An 18,102-nucleotide genomic window follows, 5' to 3' on the forward strand; every position below is an offset into this window, starting at 1 on the left:
GAAACGACAATCCTGCAGGGTTGGAAGGTCAGAGTGGAAAGAGGGGCCCCCCACAAACTTCTCACCTCCACTGTGTTTCTTTCTCTCTTTCCAGTTGTTTGTTTGGGGGGGGTGTCTTTTTGTGAGGGGGGAGCGTAAAAGGAGAACGAGATGAGCGAACCAAAGACGGGGCGACGGGGGGGGAGGGCGTTAGGAGCAGCGGCTGCCTCCCCTGGAGGAGGCATTTGGGGAGGTCTCCTCTCCAGAAAGTTTTTTTGGGGGGTGGGGTCGGGGTGGGAAATGCATGTCTGGATAGTCCCGCTGCGCACTTCCTTCGGGCGTTGGGTCTCTCTCTCTCTCTCTCTCTGGTGCACGCAGGGATTTTGAGGGGGGGGTGTCTAGGACGGGCGGGGGGCCTCAGACATAATATTCCTTGTCTTTGTTTTTCTTGCTTTTACTGGCCGTTTTGGGGGCCGTGGCTGTCTTCTCCTTCACCACCGTGCCGTTGCTCTGCGCCGAGTTACTGATGTAGTTGCGGCTCTGGTCCACCTGGTAGGAGCCTTCGTCCCGGTTGCGGTACTTGTACATGGCGTAGAGGAGGATGAGGATGCAGAGGGCGGCGGCCGCGACAATGCCCACCACCATGCCGGTGGTGCTGCTGGACTCCCGGATGACCTCCACGGCGCCGGGGGGACCCCTCTCCCCGGGGTCGGTGGGGTTAGCTGTGGGCAGATTGTGGAAATCGGGGGAAGAGGTTATAACGGGGTATTTGGGGCGGTTGAGCTTGTCCGGCTCGAAGGAGGTGGCCAGAGGGGGGAAGTGTTCGGGGTGGGGCCGCAGGGGCTCGCGGTTGTTCATTTTGCCTGCGGGGATGCGGTGGAGCAGGGTGGGAGAAGTGGTAGAGGCCAGGAGGTCTGGGCCGGAGGGCGAAGCCGGCAATCCTGTCCTAAGGTTGGGGCGGTAGCCGTGGGGCTTTTTGGCGGCTCCTCCATCGGGGCGGCCCATCGGGGTCCTATCAGTGATCAGGGGGAAGGTGGTGTAAAAATCTTCATCGTCGGTGGGGGGCAGGCTGGAGTCGAAGACCTCGCCGGAGGCGTACCCCGAGGCCTCGATGCCCTCTTCGCAGTCGACGTCGTCTTGGTCGGTCAGGCAGGGGGGCTTCGGCTGAGCCGGGAGGGAGATGGTGTCTTTGGTGGTCTCGATTACGGTTAGGAAGGGGCCGAAGGTGGGAGGCAGGGGGATAAAAGGAGAGCGCGTGGCGATTGGAGGGGTGTCTAGAGAGTCTTCGGTTATTATGGGCAAGACTAATTCACCTCCTAGAACAGAGAGAAAAGGGGGAGAGAAGAGACGGGGAGAGAAGGGTCAGCCGGGCCGCCTGGGGTCCCCCCCACGTCCACACAAGACAGCGCCAACCACGAGAATTAGCTAGCCAAACCCCACTGACTCCGGTCCCTGGCAACTTCCCTTTTTTTTGTCTAGAGAAATCATAATCAAAGGAAAAAAAAGAAAGATAATTAAAAAAGGCATTTAAATCCATAAAAAAAGAAAAAGAAAGAAAAAAAATTAAAACAGATAAAACAGCAGAATTAAGAGCAGTAACACCCTCTCTGGCTGATTTCTCTTCCCATCCTCTTCAGGCTAAAACACTCAAATATTCTTTTTCTCTCTCTCTCTCTCTCTCTCTCTGTTTTTTCCTTATTTTTTTCCCTGTCTGTTTGTTTTGTTTTTTTAAAAAAAATAAGAGAGCAAACCACGGAATTCAGTCAACTTACATCAACAAATAGGCCGTGTGATATTAGCATGAAGAAAAAAAATTACAAAAAAGAAAACTAGGTAAGAATGTTTTTTGGAGAAAAATCAACTTTTTTTTTTCTTTTCGTTTCTTTTAAACAACTCTCTCTCTGCATCTTGCCTTTATTTTTTTATTTTTTTTTTTAATTTTGCTTTCTTCCGAGATTCATTTCTCTTGCTTGGTTTTTCATCATGGCACCCCCTTTGCCACTTCCCTCCTCCCATACCCGCCAAAAGAATCCCCCCCTGGATTTGTTGCACCCCAAAATCCCTATCACCCACTTCCATGTTCCAAAAACTAACATCATCGGGGACTTTCAAATCCATTTTTAAAGCTCTTTGCAAATTGGAGGATTTTAGATATAAATCAAGGCAAAATTATGACTTTGTCCAGAGCTGGGATGGCCCAGCCTGCCTTCTCTCTCTCCGTTCTTTTCCTTCCCTTTTTTCCAAATTGATCCTGGATTTGATCTTCCTGGCATTGTGCGAAATGGGATGAAAGTGGGTGGTTGGGGATGGGGTGTTTGTTTTTTCTCCCAAGGAGGGGTGATAATAGTTTTTCCCTGCATTCCCACGGGGGTCCCCGGATAGGAAACAGATGACAGAGGTTTTAGTGAAGAACTATCTCCTCAATACAATTTAAAAACAAAACAAAAAAGCAAAACGAAACGAAGTTAAAGAGGGAATCTGGGCTGAATCCATGCTTGTTGAGATGCAGAAAAGTGGATTTGAAGTGTATGAGAAAGAGAGAGGGGGGGGAGAGGAGAGGAGGGAGAGGGGGAGGGGGAGAGAGAGAGAAGGGGGGGGAGGAGAGAAGAAAGCCCATCTTTTTAATGGGAAAAGGAGGAAAAATCCTTGGAAAGTTGGAAAATTTTTCTCAAGCTGCAGGAGCTTTGAATAGCATGTTGGGAAGAAAACGGGCGGGATATTTGAGGTCATTTTGTGGATAGTTCGTCATATTTCAAAACCCCGTGGAGTGGGGGCAGTTAATAAATAAGAGCACAATTAGAACAATGTATCCAGTTTTATTGAATGCATCTAGATTTATCTGGCTATTTGATAGATAGATAGATAGATGATAGATAGATAGATAGATAGATAGATAGATAGATAGATAGATAGATAGATAGAGATAGATATAGATAGATAGATATAGATTAGATATAGATAGATCTATATCTATCTATCTATCTATCATCTATCTATCTATATCTAATCTATATCTATCTATCTATCTATCTATCATCTATCTATCTATCATCTATCTATCTATCTATCTACCTACCTACCTACCCTATCTACCTATCATGTTGAGACTCTAGAAAAAGTGTCGAGAAGAGCAACCAGGATGATGAGGGGACTGGAGGCTAAAACATACGATGAACGGTTGCAGGAACTGGGCCTGGCTAGTCTAGGGAAGAGAAGGACCAGGGGAGGCAGGAGAGCAACCTTCCAATATTTGAGGGGCTGCCCCAAAGAAGAGGAGGGGGCCAAGCTATATTCCAAGATACCCGAAGGCCAGACAAGGAATAATGGATGGAAACTGATCAAGGAGAGATTCAACCTGGAAATAAGGAGGAATTTTCTGAACAATCAACCAATGGCGTAGAAGTTGCTTTTGGAAGTTGTGGGAGCTTCATCACTGGAAGCTTTCACGAAAAGACTGGGCTGCCATCTGTCAGAAATGGTGTAGTAGGATGGGGGAGGGGTTGGACTAGATGACCTACTAGGTCCCTTCCAACTCTGTTAATCTGTTAATATATTTTGGTTAACCACTTAAGCCAGTGTTTCTGGCCTCAGCAACTTTAAGAGGGTTGGATGATAAATCTGGCTATTGCAAAAGCATTTCCACCTTTTGGTGGAGAGCCTGGATTATGATTATGCATAATTTTATTCCTTAGCTGAATTTGCACAGCGCTGTTTGCTTGGTTAATTATGTGAGAAGGTTAAATGGCATGGCTGTTCTAGGGGAAAGTGGGAAGGAGATGCAAACATTCATAGGTTTATTCTGTGCTGGTATAAACTGTGTTTTTATCTTCGTCATGGGCATGTCACAGATACACAAGTGCTTGGAAGCCCTTTGCATGTCGCACTCTGAACATTTTTAAGCAGGAAAAGATCAGGGAGATTTTCATGCAGAGCAAGAAAATTACTGGGCTGTGTCTGAACCACTTTTGTGTTCCTAAAAGCAAGATCCGCACTGAAATATTCAGAGGAGCAGGCTATAAGGAGAGTTTGAAGGCTGCATCTTAACCCTGAAACAGTAAACCAGCGCAGCACATTCGACAAGGCAAGCCAGCCTAAATCTGGCAGGATGTTTGAAAAGGTTTTAAAACAGATTACAATTATGCATAATTTTATTCCTTAGCTGAGTTTGCACAGCACCATTCGCCTGGTTAATTAAGTTAAAAGGTTAAATGGAATTAACTCATTTTTCCTTCTGCTTAAAAGCAGAAGCTAATCAAATAGTTTGGATTCATAAAACTTCAGGAATGTTACCCCCAAAGGTGCTTTTTTCAAGAGGCAACCGGACTTTCTGCTTTTTTTCTTTGAAGACGTTTCACTTCTTATCCAAGAAGCTTCTTCAGCTCTAGGTAACATCATCAGTGCGATTAAGGAGTGCAGTTTGCTGTCAGTTTATATTCAGTGGCTAGCCTGTCAGTGCGACAAGTGACAGAACATTGCACTGAATTGCACTGATTTGCACTGATGACGTTCCCTAGTTTGGGTCACGAAACGTCTGCAAGAAAGCAAGCGAGCTCCGAGAGCACCCAGGACCACTCATTCTAGAATGTCTGCAGGGGGGAAACGCAGGAAGGCAGCTAGCACCAGCCAGGGGTGGGCTTCACATTTTTAAGCAAGGGGCTCTCTGACCTAATGGCTGACTGGCTGGTCATTTGGCTGGCTGGGTGTGGTTAGGTGGTCATGTGATTGGGTGATCATGTGGGCATGGCTGGGTGGGTGTGTCCAACTCCACGTCACTTCTTTGCCCTAATTACCTTAAAAAAAGATATATACCAAAAAGTTGTTTATTATTTTGTGCATTTAATACTTAAATAAAAGATTGGGTGAATCCAGGCTTACTAGCAGTGACTGAGAGAGGGATCTTGGAGTCTTACTGGAGTTTCTGGTGAGTTATGTGATTCTTATTATTTGGGAATTAATCCCCTCGGAGGCCAGTGGCTCTGTGATCTGATTTTCTCAATTCCTCTCCCTGGCAAGCGCTGAGTGGATTGTTTATCTAGCTTGCAACACTTTTACAAGATGTGAAATGCTCTTGGCTGAATGCCCAGAAGTTCAATTAAGCCTATTAAGAGCTTTCCCTGGCTGCTTGTCTTTCTGAGGTTAGTGGGGGCTCTCCCGAGCCCCTGTGAGCCCCCTGCAGCCTACCCCTGGCACCAGCCCTTCCTTATAGGTTAGTCCAGGTGTCCCCAGCTGCTGGTTCATGGACCGGCATTGAGTTGTGGCATGCCAGAAAGCGTGCCATGCAAACAAGCAAAGCCGCTTCCAAGGAATGCAGGCATCATGTGAAACCACGTTCCCACCAGTCCACTGAGAAACGTCTCTCCACAGAACCAGACCCTGGTGCCTAAAAGGTTGGGGACAGCTGGGCTAGAGAACTTCCATCAGCTCCAGCCAGGTGTGTTCAACCTATGTACTGTTGTGGCCCGCCAGAGGCCAGTAGAGCTGACGGCAGACGCGGACAGTGAGGAGGTTGGGGAGGAACATGGGCCAGTCCTGGAGTCTGGGGAAGGCTCTGAGGGCTCTGCATCAGAGGCAGAGATGGGGCCAGGACAGTCTGACAGTTATCAGCTGCCTTTGGAGTCGGAGATCAGTGGGGCAGAAGAACAGCTGGAGCCTGTTCCCAGTGTGCGCATGCACAGAGCTGCCAGGAGAAGGGAACAGTTAAGGAACAAGGGTCGACTTGGGAGTAAAGGCACAGGTGGATGGTGAATGGCCCCTCCCAGAGGGAATAAAGAGAAGTGAAAGGGGAGTGGGGTTTTGCAGGAGACAATTAGTTCAATTCATTGTGTACCTGCCTGCAACCTGCAGCCAGGCGGTGCAGGGCAAAGAGTTCCCAGGCATGCAACACACACGTGTCCGTGCCTTTGCAGCCCCCTGGCAAGCTATTCCCAGCTGTTAGGCGGTGGGTTCATTAAGGAAGCCTCCAGCTGCAGGGCCAGGCTGGGCCGGGCACCGATGGCAGGCAGGGAAGGGCTGTGCCAGAGCCGGTGGCGGAGCGCGAGAGCCACAGCAGAGCAAGGGAAGTGGTGGGGCTCACTCGTCCGGCCCACTATGATTAACAGCCTGCTTTCCACCCCAATTAAATGTCACACATTTTCAGATTTCCTGCCGTCTCAATCTCCAGATGCTGCAAATAATACATTTTTAAAAAAACCTCTCATTTGCTTTTTAATAAGCAAGAACTGAGATGTTAGGAGGAAAATCCACCTGGAATTATCACTTGATTGCAGCTGGATTTTTTTTTTGTCCTTCTTATTAGCTCGGTTCTCACAACCCTCTTAACTAGGTCAATTTGCCAGCCTGGTGGCTCAGCTAATGATGTTGGGGTAGGGCTAAAGGGGGGCTGTTTTGGAGGGAAGGGGGGTTGACAGAGTGTCGCAAACTCAGCCTGGTTCGGGTGAACCTAGGAAACAGAGGAATTCAAGGCCTGGGTCCAGTGACGTGCGAATCTCATGCCTGCCCTCCATTTTGGAAAATGGCTTGTGTGAATTAGAGGCCCAGTTTTAAAAGACGAACATCTAATAAAGATATTGTTATCTCATAATAAAGTGCAGGCAAGCTTAACTCAATTACTGAACTGACCTATTTTCTAAATATGTTACCAGGATCTCTCTGTCAAGGAACCAAATGGGCTGAATTCATTCAATATGCTATACCTATTAACAAACTAACCACAGTTGGGTTTTTTTTAAAAAAAATTGGCAGGCTTTGGAAATCCATCTGCTGGATTGTAAAATTGACCTGTTTAGGCAATCTGTGTGCACAAAACTGATTCTCTCTGTATTCTCACAACCTGCTGAACACTGATGAAGGAAACCTAATTGCTGTGTTTATAGCCTATGCAATGGTTTGTCATTGTCACCAAGTTCACACAAAATGTAAGGCAAATGATGGTTTTTTTCCCACGTTTGTGTTCACAAATACAGGTAGTCCTTGACTTACAGCAGTTCATTTAGTGACCGTTCAAAGGTATGGCACTAAAAAAAGGGACTTATGACCTTCATCACTGGAAGTGTTCAAGAAGAGACTGGACTGCTATCTGGTGTAGGCAGGATCTCCTGCTTGGGTGGGGGGTTGGACTAGATGACCTACAAGGTCCCTTCCAACTCTTCTGTTATTTTCACACTTACGACCAGGGATGGGATTCAAATTTTTTAACAACAGGTTCTGTGGGCTTGGCTTAGTTGGGCGTGGCTTGGTGGTCATGTGACTGGGTGGACGTGGCTTGGTGGTCATGTTATTGGCTGGGTGTGGCCAACTCCATATCACTCACATCGAGGCACGCATCTCCTCGCCTGGCCTCTCATGACTGCGGGGATGCTGCAACAGTTGTAAGTGTGAAAAATGGTCATAAGTCACTTTTTTCAGTGCCGTTGTGAGTTTGAATGGCCACTTCACACAAGCAAAATGCCAGCAAAGGAGGGGAAAAAAACTCCAGAGAAGTTCCTGAGACAGGAAGTCTAGTCCTGCCATGAATGTAATAAGGGTTAACGGAGAGGCAGTTTCTGTAAGCAACCCCAGAATGCTTCCTTCCTGCCTTCCTTACAGGATTAGCCCAGTAATTTCTTCTAACAACCGGTTCTCCCAACTGCCTAGAATGTTAACAACCGGTTCTAGCGAATAGTGCGAACCTGTAGAATCCCACCCCTGCTTACAACCATTTTTGCCAGAAACTGGTGTTTACTTCTGGTGTTTACTTCTTTCCCTGGTGTTTACTTCTTTCCCTGACCTGGTGGAGCCAACTGTGGAGACCCAGCCAGTGAGGGAGGGATTTGAACTGGGGTCTTTCCCTGGTCGCAATCCAGCATCTAAACCCTATTCCCCTGTTGTGGTTCGCCAGCAGCCTGTGCAGATGGCAGCGGAATCGGACAGTGGGGAAGAACGGGGACCAGTCCGGGAGTCTGGAGAGGACTCGAACTAGGGTCCTGCGTCCCATGCAGGGATGGGGCCAGGACCATCTGAGAGTGGGGTACTGACTCTGGAGCCTCTGGAGTCTGGCAGCAGCGAGGCCGAGGAACAAGGGGAGCCTCTTCCCAGTGTGCGCTTGTGCAGAGCTGCCAGAAGGCGAGAGCAGCTGAAACAGAAGGGGCGACTCAGGAGTAAGGCTGGGAGGTGTTTGCCCCTCCCATAAGGTATAAAGGACAGGCAAAGGTAGAGAAACCTTTGCAGGAAGCAAAGTTGTTGACTCTGTTCAGATTAATTCCAAGGAGAGAAAGGTGGGTGCTTATCTTGAGGGACTGTTTGGGACTCATTACTGGCTGGGAATGCACATAATTCCCAGCGTTGAAAGAAAACAAGAGTTGTTTTAACAAAGCGTGCGCTTAATTACAGTCTCAGGAAGCCTTGGTCAGAACACCCCCAAGTCCCTCTATCAACTTACAAAACTGGGATTCTCCACCCAAGGAGGTCAGCTATACTCAGTGGTGTGCTGCAATCACTTTAACAACCGATTCTGTGAGCGCACGCAGCATTAAAAAACCACCAATTTGAACCTCTACAGGGCAGCCCTGTTAAGTAGAACAGCTGAGGCGTGAGAAATCCACTGTGCTACGCGAATCAGCTGAGCTGAAAAAACCTGAAATATAGGACAGGATAGGGTGGGGCCAGCTGATTGTCGGAACTACTGGTTTGCTAGAACCGATCCGAACTGTCAGCAGCCCACCACTGGCTATACTGGGCAACCTGGAAGGGCTGAGAACTTGGAGGCCTCCATGAGTCCCTTAAGCAACGGCTGCATTCCAGCAGTGCTCTGAGGCAGGGTCTCCAAACTTTCTGGCTTTGTGGACCGCCGTGGGGGGAGAGGGGATGGTTCTGCGTGAGTGGTGGGCGAGCGTGCACAGCCCTATTTGCACAAGCAGCGTGCATGCGCCCTCGCTGCCTGTGTAAATGGAGCTTTGCGCATGCACGCCCATCTGTTTGGATGTATTCTTGCTTGCAGCTTCTGCGGCCCGGTTCCGAATGGGCCACGGATTAGTAATTGGTCACAGCTTGGGGATGGGGTGTGTGGGGATCCCTGCTCTAATGGTTGACTAGTGTTAACTTCTACTTTGCTGTTTGTGTGTTTGTCTGAGTGGCTTAGGATGTGGTGCAGGCCCAGCCCATGGGCATCATCCCCCCATCAGAGCCTGAATCTGTGGGGGAAGATGAGCTGGGACAGGAGGCGACAGAGATTGAGGGGAAAACAGCTCCGTTGACTGCAGAGGAAAGTGGGGAAGGGCAGGGCCAGTCCAGGCAGGGCTCTTCAGGATTGGAAAGTCTTGTAGACAGGGAGGAGCAGGAGAGACAGAGCAAGAGCCAGCCCCTCCTGATCCTAGAACATGGAGAGAAGAGAGAAGGCGAGACCAACGCAGAGTGAGCCGGCTAGGAGGGAGGAGAGTGCCCCCCCCCTCACAAGACCCACCTGGGGACTGACTTGTAAGGAGATGCCAGTGGGAGGGACATTGGTTGGGAACAAGCGTTGAATCTGTGGAGCTTCGTGTGCACTTGCCTATGCCTGGAGATTGCGGTGTTCTGGCTTGTGGGGCTTGCCTGGTTTGCTTCACCGAACTTCTTGCTCTGGTTACTGTTTGGCTAACCTGGCTTACTGGACTGCTGGCCTCCATTACTGCTTTGCCCTCCTTGCTTACTGGACTACCCACAGCCAGAGGCTGCTGAAGGTGCGTGTGAGAGGTTTGTTCAAGGATGCCATGCCCCTGTCGGAGCCTGAATCCGAGGAGGAAGACGAACGGCTGACAGGGAGCAGGAGTTTGGCTCCGTTGGCTGTGGAGGAAACTGGGGAAGGGCAAAGTCCGGCTGGGCAGAGCAGGGAAGAGGCAGAACAAGGGAGAGGGAGTTCAGAGGAAGAGCCAGGCCCACATCCTCTTCATCCTAGGGCACACAGGGAAGAATGGAGAAGGGAGCAACGTGGGTTGCCTGGCTTACGGGGGAGGAAAGGGCCCTGATTCCCTTCATTAGCCACAGCTGGGAAGAGAGTTTAAAAGAGATGCATGCTGAGTGCAGCAGCTGCTGGGAGCAAACGTGAGTTTATCTTGTATTGACTTTGCTTATCTGTGTTCCTGGCATCTTCCCAACCGTGTTGAGTTATTGCTGTGCCTTCACATCTGGAATTCCTGCTCCTGCCCTGCCAGACTAATGACCTCATTTTCCCTTGATTGGACTTATAGTTCCAGTTTTTGTTGACCACGTTTTGGACTTGGTTCTCTGCAGCCCAAGGCTTTTCCTGAGAGTTTTTCTCCAGCCCAGAAGGTAACCAGGACATTGGGGGCAAAGCTGGAGCTCAAAAAGGGACTCTGATTGCTTATGACTGTGTGGCCTTTGTGCCACGCCCCTTTGGGTCATCACAAGGACTTGTAAACGTGGGGATGTTTGGGGGCACAGTTGGAGCAATAAAGGGGAGTCAGACCTGTTCTCTGGCTGTGTTGCCTTCGTGCCACTCCCAGGTCATCACAAAGGGGTTGGCAGTCTGGGGATTGTTTGAAATTGTAAATCAGACCAATTGAATAACTACATTAGGGACAGAGACATTTAATAACTGAGTGGCCTCCCGCCTTCGTGGTGGAGATGGTCAGAGTTGGGTGGACCTGCTTTTGAGCCCTGCGGGACTGGAGATGACAGGATCTTTGGGGAGTTGGGCATAAGAAATCCAATAAAGTACAATTAAAAATGATCCCAACCTGGAAACTCACTGCTGACCTTCTTTCCGTTGGTGCAAGTGTTGGTCGCCGAATTGTAAATCTCAGGAGTTATCCGTGAGGGTTGACAAATATTGTTCCAAGTTGGAAGGCCAGTTTGGGCCAAATTGGTCCTTGACTTACGACCAAAGTTGGGTCCAAAATTTTCATTGCTAAGCAAGGCAGTTAAGTGAGTTTTACCCCATTTTATGCCACAGTTGCTAAGTGAATCATTGCAGTTGTCAGGAAATTCCTCCTTGGTTCTGGGTTGCGTCTCTCCTTGATGGGTGTCCACCTATTGCTTCTCGTTTTGCCTTCTGGAGCTTTGGAGAATAGCTTGACCCCCTCCTCTTCTTTGTGGCAGCCCCTCAGATAGTGGAAGACTATTATCATGTCACGCCTTCTTTTCACTAGACCAGACCTACCCAATTCCAGCAACCGTTCTTCGTATATTTTAGTCTCCAGCCCCCTAATCTTTGTTGCTCTTCTCTGCACCCTCCCCAGAAAAGAAATGGCACATAGACACCAATATAGGCCATTTGTCAAGTGCCCGAATTTTGATCCTGGCTGGCTCAGGAATTCTGGGAGTTGAAGTCCATCAGTCCTAAAGGGGCCATAGTGGCATATAGAACATCTGCCAACATTTTCCAATTGGGACTCTCTGTTTGCAGCAAACGAGTGGCCATCAGAACAGAATAACAGAGTTGGAAGGGACCTTGGAGGTCTTCTAGTCCAGCCCCCTGCTCAAACAGGAGATCCTATACCATTTCAGACAAGTGACTGTCCAGTCTTTTCTTAAAAACCTCCAGTGCTGGAGCATTTACAACTTCTGGAGGCAAGTTGTTCCACTGACGAATTGTTCTCACTGTCGGGAAATTCCTCCTTAGTTCTAAGTTGCTTCTCTCCTTGATGAGTTTCCATCCGTTGCTTCTTGTCCTGCCTTCTCAGGGGCTTTGGAGATTAATTTGACCCCTTCCTCTTCTTCTTTGGGGCAGCCCCCCAAACATTGGAACGCTGCCGTCATGTCCCCCTGAGTCCTTCTTTTCATCAAACTAAACATACCCAGTTCCTGGAACACCATACCCATGGTTCCCAGCTATGTCCGGGCATCTTTAAGGCAGAGTTAGCTCCCTCCAGCCACCACCCAAGAAAATTCACTTTATTCCCAAGGCTGAGAATTAAGGTTTTTAAAAGAAGGTTGGGATGGATTCTCTCCTTTTTTGGCACGGAATTCATCCTATGCATGAAAGATTGATCCGCTCCTGTCACTCATTTACTCCCCCCGCCCCACCTCTGCGTTCACACACTCTTAATCTGGATTACGCTAAACTCAACTTTATGGACAGGCAAATCCATTGTCAAAGAGTTTAAGGCATTTGTCTCATGACATAAGCAGGCAAACGCTGCACGTTTTTGACTCCTTACACAAAATTGTGTCATTAGCGTCATTAGGGCATGTCACCAAAGACATCGATTTTCAGGATTTGCATACATTTATATCTGCTTCAGTCCACAGTAGATTAAAAAAAATGCAGAATACTTGCATAATTTACGTCAAATACTTATGCATACAGCACAAAGCATAATTAACGTAAAAACTAGCTTTGGTTCATTATTAAGGGATATAATGGGGACCCCATCCTGCTTATTAAATCTGAAAAAATTGTTAAAACAAGATCAGTTAAACCGAGATTTTACTGCGTTGTTCACACTCAAACTCTAACAACGCTCCCTTAACGATCCGGCTTAGGACTGAAAAGGTTGGGTTCGGCTGTGAAGATACCTTGAGGACTGCCATTAAATTTCCATATGTCAATCATGAGGCAAGAGAGCTTCTTCTTCCCTTGTCAATCACAAGGCGAGAGAGCCAATAGCGGTTGATTTTAACAGGAAGAGGAAGGATGGGTTTGGCTTGGACCGTTTGTGCTGGGTTTTCTTTAAGGGAGTGATAATCAACCTTGCTGGCTGGGGCCTTCTAGGAGTTGAAGTTCATCTATGTTAAAAGTTGCTAATATTCACAAGAAAGCAGGAACTCAGCTCCAAGGCAGATGGGCTGCATTCGCACAAGACACAAGACTGGAGGAAACCCGGGTTTGGGGATTTTCCTGAAATTGCCCAGACAATGAGAACAATTAATCAGCTGGACTCCAGAAGTTGTGGCTGCTCCCTCGCTGGTCAGTTTGGACAACCATTTGTCCAAAGTCTCCTGCTTGAGCAGGGGGCTGGACTAGAAGACCTCCAAGGTCCCTTCCAACTCTGTGATTCTATGTCCTATTCCTGTTCTGTTCTATTCTCTCTACTCTATTCTGCAATATTTTCTATATTGTATTCTATTATTCTATTCCATTATTCTATTCTATATTCTATTCTATTTTCTATTCTATTATTTTTTCTATTCTATTCTATTCTATTCTATTCTATTCTATTCTATTGTTCTATTGTATTCTACATTCTACCTCCTATATTTTTTTCTATTTTCTATTCTATTCTGAATTCTATTCTATTTTTTATTCTATTCTATTCTACAATCTATTCTATATTATTTTCTATATTCTATTCTATATTCCATTCTATTCTATTCTATTCTATTCTATATTCCATTCTATTCTATACTATTCTATTATTCTATTCTATATTCTATTCTATTATTCTATTCCATATTCCATTCTATTCTATACTATTCTATTATTCTATTCTATATTCTATTCTATTATTCTATTCTATATTCCATTCTATTCTATACTATTCTATATTCTATACTATTATTCTATTCTATATTCTATTCTATTCTACCTCATATATTCTATTCTATTCTATTCTATTCTATTCTATTCTATTCTATTCTATTCTATTCTATTCTATTCTATTCTATTCTATTCTATTCTATTCTAATTCTATTCTATTCTATTCTATTCTATTCTCCTACTCTACTTTACTTTTACTTTACTGTACTCCTACCTAGCACTCTGTACTGGACCTCTGAATTAAGCCTTGAGAGATTTCTTTGGTTTGCACATGGCAACATTGAGAGCACAACCATTCTCTGCATTAACCTGAGCTCTTGGTTTGGTGTCGTAGTGTGTGAACCCTGCTAGAATGGTAGTGATAATAAGGGTACCCCTGTTCACATTTTACAAGCACTCGGGGGCCTTGTTAGAATAGTAGCTTTATTTATTTATTTACTCTAATTATTTATTTATTTATTCTATTTATTTATTTATTCTATTTATACAGCCACCCACCTCAAATTACTGGCTCAACTCCTGATACTGGGCAGGGGGTGGACCAGATGGTCTCCAGGGTTTTTTTCAAGCCTGGCGTTTTATGTTTCTATCACTCTAGAAATGCCTGCCAGTTTCCTTTGTACTCTATTTTTTGGTGGTGTTGGAGAATGCTTTCATTCCACAAGATCTTTCCTGCTTGATCTTTTGTGTTTCAAAGGTAAGGCAAGCGTCCTTTGTAAAAAAAAATATACCATTGTGTCTTTTAATGCTCTTGCTTTTGATGTTTTCTGCCTTCTTTGATCTTTAAATATTGATGGAGCTATCTATATAATATTATTCTTTGCTACTATTGCGATATCATTATTATTGTAGTTATTGTCGCCCTTGCAAAAATGAATTATTTTTTTTAAGAAAAGCAGAATACAATTAACATGGGCTCCGCTAACTGGCAGGTTTTACCTGCTTTTCCACTTCTCAGTAGAGCTTAAATGCTGAGGGCTAGAAGCTGGGTTTTTAAAAAGCAGCACGGCCGCTGATTTTCAGGACCCTGGGTTTTGCGCTTATGGGATGTAACTGCAGCGAGCAGAAGAACATCTGGTTGTGCATGTGTGCGAATTTTTATGTGTGTTTAAACACAAGAGAGGAGAGGAGTGAAGGGAAAGGGAATAGAATTAGAGGAGGGGAAAGAGAGGGGGAAAGGAAAGTGGATAGAAGGAGAGGAGAGGAGAGGAAAAGAGAGGAGAGAGGAGAGGAGAGGAGTGGAGAGGGGGGGAAGGGGATGGAGAGGAGAGGAGAAAGAGGATAGAAGAGGAGAGAGGGGATAGAGAGGAGAGGAGTGGAGAGGGGGAAGGGGATAGAGAGGAGAGGAGGGAAGGGAAGAGAAGAGAAAAGAGAATGCAGGAAAGAGGAGGCAAATGTGGTGCCCAACTGCTACTGGGGGTCCCGGGTTTGCAAAAAAGTCGCCTGCTTGAGTCTCTGCACAGAGAGAGACCCCCCCCAACTCATCCCTGGGGCTTGGGCAAGGCTGGGGCAGTCCCTCCCCTTCCTGACTTGGGGGTGTCCCGGGGCAGCGAGGATGGAAAAAGACCCACCGGTACTCGGCTCGCATTCCTCCAAGTCCTCATCGTCGCTGGGACACTCGGCCGAAGCCACCAGCAGGTCGTCTGAATTCTGGAGAGAGGGAGAGAAAGGGCTGAGGGTCAGCAGGGAGGGGGACAATCCACAGGGCTATCTACCCGCCCCCACACACACCCATCTATCCCCTCCCATCCAACTCGCCCGTCCCAACGTTCACCAATGTTGGCTTTAAAAAACAAACAAAAAAACCCCCACATTGCCCTCCTCAATCTCTGGCACAAATTTCCAATTCTTTGTTAGGATTGAAATCTCTCTCTCTCTCCCCCCCCCCACCCCCTTTGATGGGGAACGGAAGGATTTATACTCCTTGCAGACATAGTACCACCCAGTCCTTTCGGCAGTTCCAAGAAGGCTCCACACCCATTTGCACCACTCGGGTGACCCTGAGGATAAAACCTCCAAGTGGCCTCAGCGACCCTCTAAAAGGATGCAAATGACCAGCTGTCTGCGAGGAGTATCAATCCTTCCGTTCCTCACCATCCAGTCAGAGCTGAAGAAGCTTCTGGGATGGGAAGCGAAACATCTTCAAAGAAAAAACCCAGAAAGTCCAATTGTCTCTTGGGAAAAAAAAAAGGCACCTTTGGGAGAACCAGGACCTGGAGGACTCCAGAATCTCCCTAGATATTCCGCTTGCAGCATCTGCAATGGTCTGGGTCTTTTTGCATCAGAGAACGGCAAAGCAGCTCCTTGCTCACATCTCTTGCCTGCCCCACTTTGCACGAGGGGCGTGCAATTGGCACTTGGAGGTGGTTTGACGGGGTATGAAGACCCCCCCTCCCCCTCCCTCCATCTCCTTGGTTCTGGATTTTTGCATACAGCTAGTAAACAGCAAAGGGGCTGGGAAACTACAGCTAACCTCTAGCAGACCGTGAGCCAGGAGGGAAGTACAACCGCAAAAACAGCAAACGCAATTCTCATCGGCACCAGGGAAAGAATAATTTCCACACCACAGAACAAAGTTCTGTTGTGCTAGCTTAAGATAGATTAAGAGTCCAGTCTCTTCTTGAAAGCCTCCAGGGATGAAGCTCCCACAACTTCCGAGGGCAACTTCTGTTCAATGGGTGGATTGTACTCACAGTCAGAAAATTTCTCCTTATTTCCAGGTTGAATCTCTCCTTGTTCAGTTTCCACCCATTAATCCTTGTCTGGCGCTCGGGTGCCTTGGAAAATAGCTTGATTCCTTCCTCCTCCTCTCTGTGGGAGCCCCTCAAATATTGGAAGACCGCTATCATGTCTCCCCTGGTCCTTTTCTTCCCTAGACCAGCCAGGCCCAGTTCCTGCAACCGTTCTTCACATGTTTCAGCCTCCAGTCCCCTCATCATCCTGGTTGCTCTTCTCTGCACTTTTTCTAGAGTCTCAACATCTTTTTTATAATGTGATGGACCAAAACTGGTGCAGCATTCCAGATTTTATTCTAACCAGCAACCCAATTACCCACTTTTGTGCCTAAGTACTTATTTATTTAAGCGCCTTGGTCCGATTACTCCCGAGGCACATAAAAAGAGGGATACATTAAAGCACATTAGAAGAGATTAAAACTAAAAAACTCCCATGGATTAAAATGGCAAAACGGAACGGCAGGCCTGGCTGCTGGGCCGTTCACGCGGATGTGCGCTACGCCGCCGGTTCGTGGCTGCAATATCGCATCCATAATGTAAGGTAAACGAAGAGCAGCAAAAATGGAGTTTTGGGCCAATTACAAAGACGAGTAAAAATAAAATTAAAGCAGGGATAAACGCGGCGCCTGACGAAAAGGGAAGTGTGGAGGTGTGACAAACAGACAGATTGAGGATTGCTTCATAATGGCAGTTGTCAAAACAACACCGTGGAGGTGGGGAGAGAGAATTGAAAATGCTGCCCTGGGGAGGCCCATCCAAGTCTTGCAAACTGGCTGCGGTGGTTGCAAAGAATAAGAATAGAGCTGGAAGGGACCTTGGAGGTCATCTAGTCCAACCCCCTGCTCAAGCAGGAGACCTTACACCATTTCAGACAAGTGACTGTCCAGTCTCTTCTTTAAAACCTCCAGTGATGGAGCAACCACAACTTCTGGTGGCAGGCAGTTCCACCGGTTAATTGTCCTCACTGTCAGGAAATTCCTCCTTAATTCCAGGTTGCTTCTCTCCTTGATCAGTTTCCATCTGTTAGTTTCTTGTCCTGTCCTCTGGTACTTTGGAGAATAGCTTGACTCCCTCTTCTTTGGGGCTGCCCCTGAGATATTGGAATGGGCAACATTTCCACCATGAAAAATGAAAATGCGTGCTTTGTTCTTTATATGTTTTAGCCTCTTGTCCCCTAATCTTTGGTCACCACACTATAAAAAAGAGGTTGAGACTCCGGAAAGAGTGCAGAGAAGATCAACCAGGATGATGAGGGGACTGGAGGCTGAAACATACGATGAACGGTTGCAGGCACTGGGCCTCCTTGATGAGTTTCCATCTGCTGTTCCTTGTCCTGCCTTCAGGTGCTTTGGGGAATAATTTGACCCCCTCTTCTTCTTTGTGGCAGCCCCTCAAATATTAGAATACTGCTACCCTATCCCCCCTAGTCCTCTTGCAGCTGTTTTTCGTATGTTTTAGTCTCCGGGCTTTAATCATCCTAGTTGCTTTTCTTTGCACTTTTCCCAAAGTCTCAACTTAACTTTTTGCAATGTGGGGACCAAAACTGGATGCAGCCTTCCAGGTGTGGCCTTACTAAGGCTTTAGAAAGCGGTACTAATACTTTGCGTGGCTTTGATTCTGGGCCTCTGGGCCTTTATTTTGCAGCCAAAGGTTTCCTCCACCACAGAAACATAACCCCAGGCTCTGGGTGCCCCTAATACGTCTGTCTGTGTCTAGATATAAATACAGCCCTTAAAAAAGAAAACCCAACTGGGATGAGAGTCACGAGAGCTCTGCGAAACAGAATACAGGTAGTCCTCGATTTATGACTGCAATGGAAAATCCCACATTTCTGTCTCTAAGTGAGACGTTTGTTAATGGAGCTTTGTGCCCTTTTACGAGCTTGCTTGCCCCGGTTGTTAAGTGAATCGCTGCAGCAGTTGATAAGTTGGACACCCG

The 18,102-nt window shown here is 47.0% G+C and overlaps 1 protein-coding gene across 25 annotated transcripts in view; it reads right to left on the reverse strand.

The window, feature by feature from the left end:
- Window positions 1-262: 262 nt before the first annotated feature.
- NRXN2 (neurexin 2) overlaps window positions 263-18,102 on the reverse strand; it is a 336,628-nt gene continuing 318,788 nt past the window's right edge. For 15 of the 25 annotated variants that reach the window (XM_087913733.1, XM_087913744.1, XM_087913729.1 and 12 more), the window contains 2 exons: window positions 15,001-15,079; window positions 263-1,295 (listed from right to left, as the gene is read on the reverse strand). In XM_087913733.1, coding sequence (XP_087769859.1) covers window positions 397-1,295; window positions 15,001-15,079 — 978 coding nt within the window. In that variant the 3' untranslated portion in view covers window positions 263-396. The remainder of the gene's footprint in view (window positions 1,296-15,000; window positions 15,080-18,102) is intronic. The other 10 variants (XM_087913745.1, XM_087913746.1, XM_087913747.1 and 7 more) reach the window with 1 other exon arrangement.

The sequence above is a fragment of the Pseudonaja textilis genome, chromosome 16, assembly GCF_049901715.1.
Source record: "Pseudonaja textilis isolate UNSWEBS1 chromosome 16, rPseTex1.2, whole genome shotgun sequence".
Lineage (NCBI taxonomy): Eukaryota > Metazoa > Chordata > Lepidosauria > Squamata > Elapidae > Pseudonaja > Pseudonaja textilis.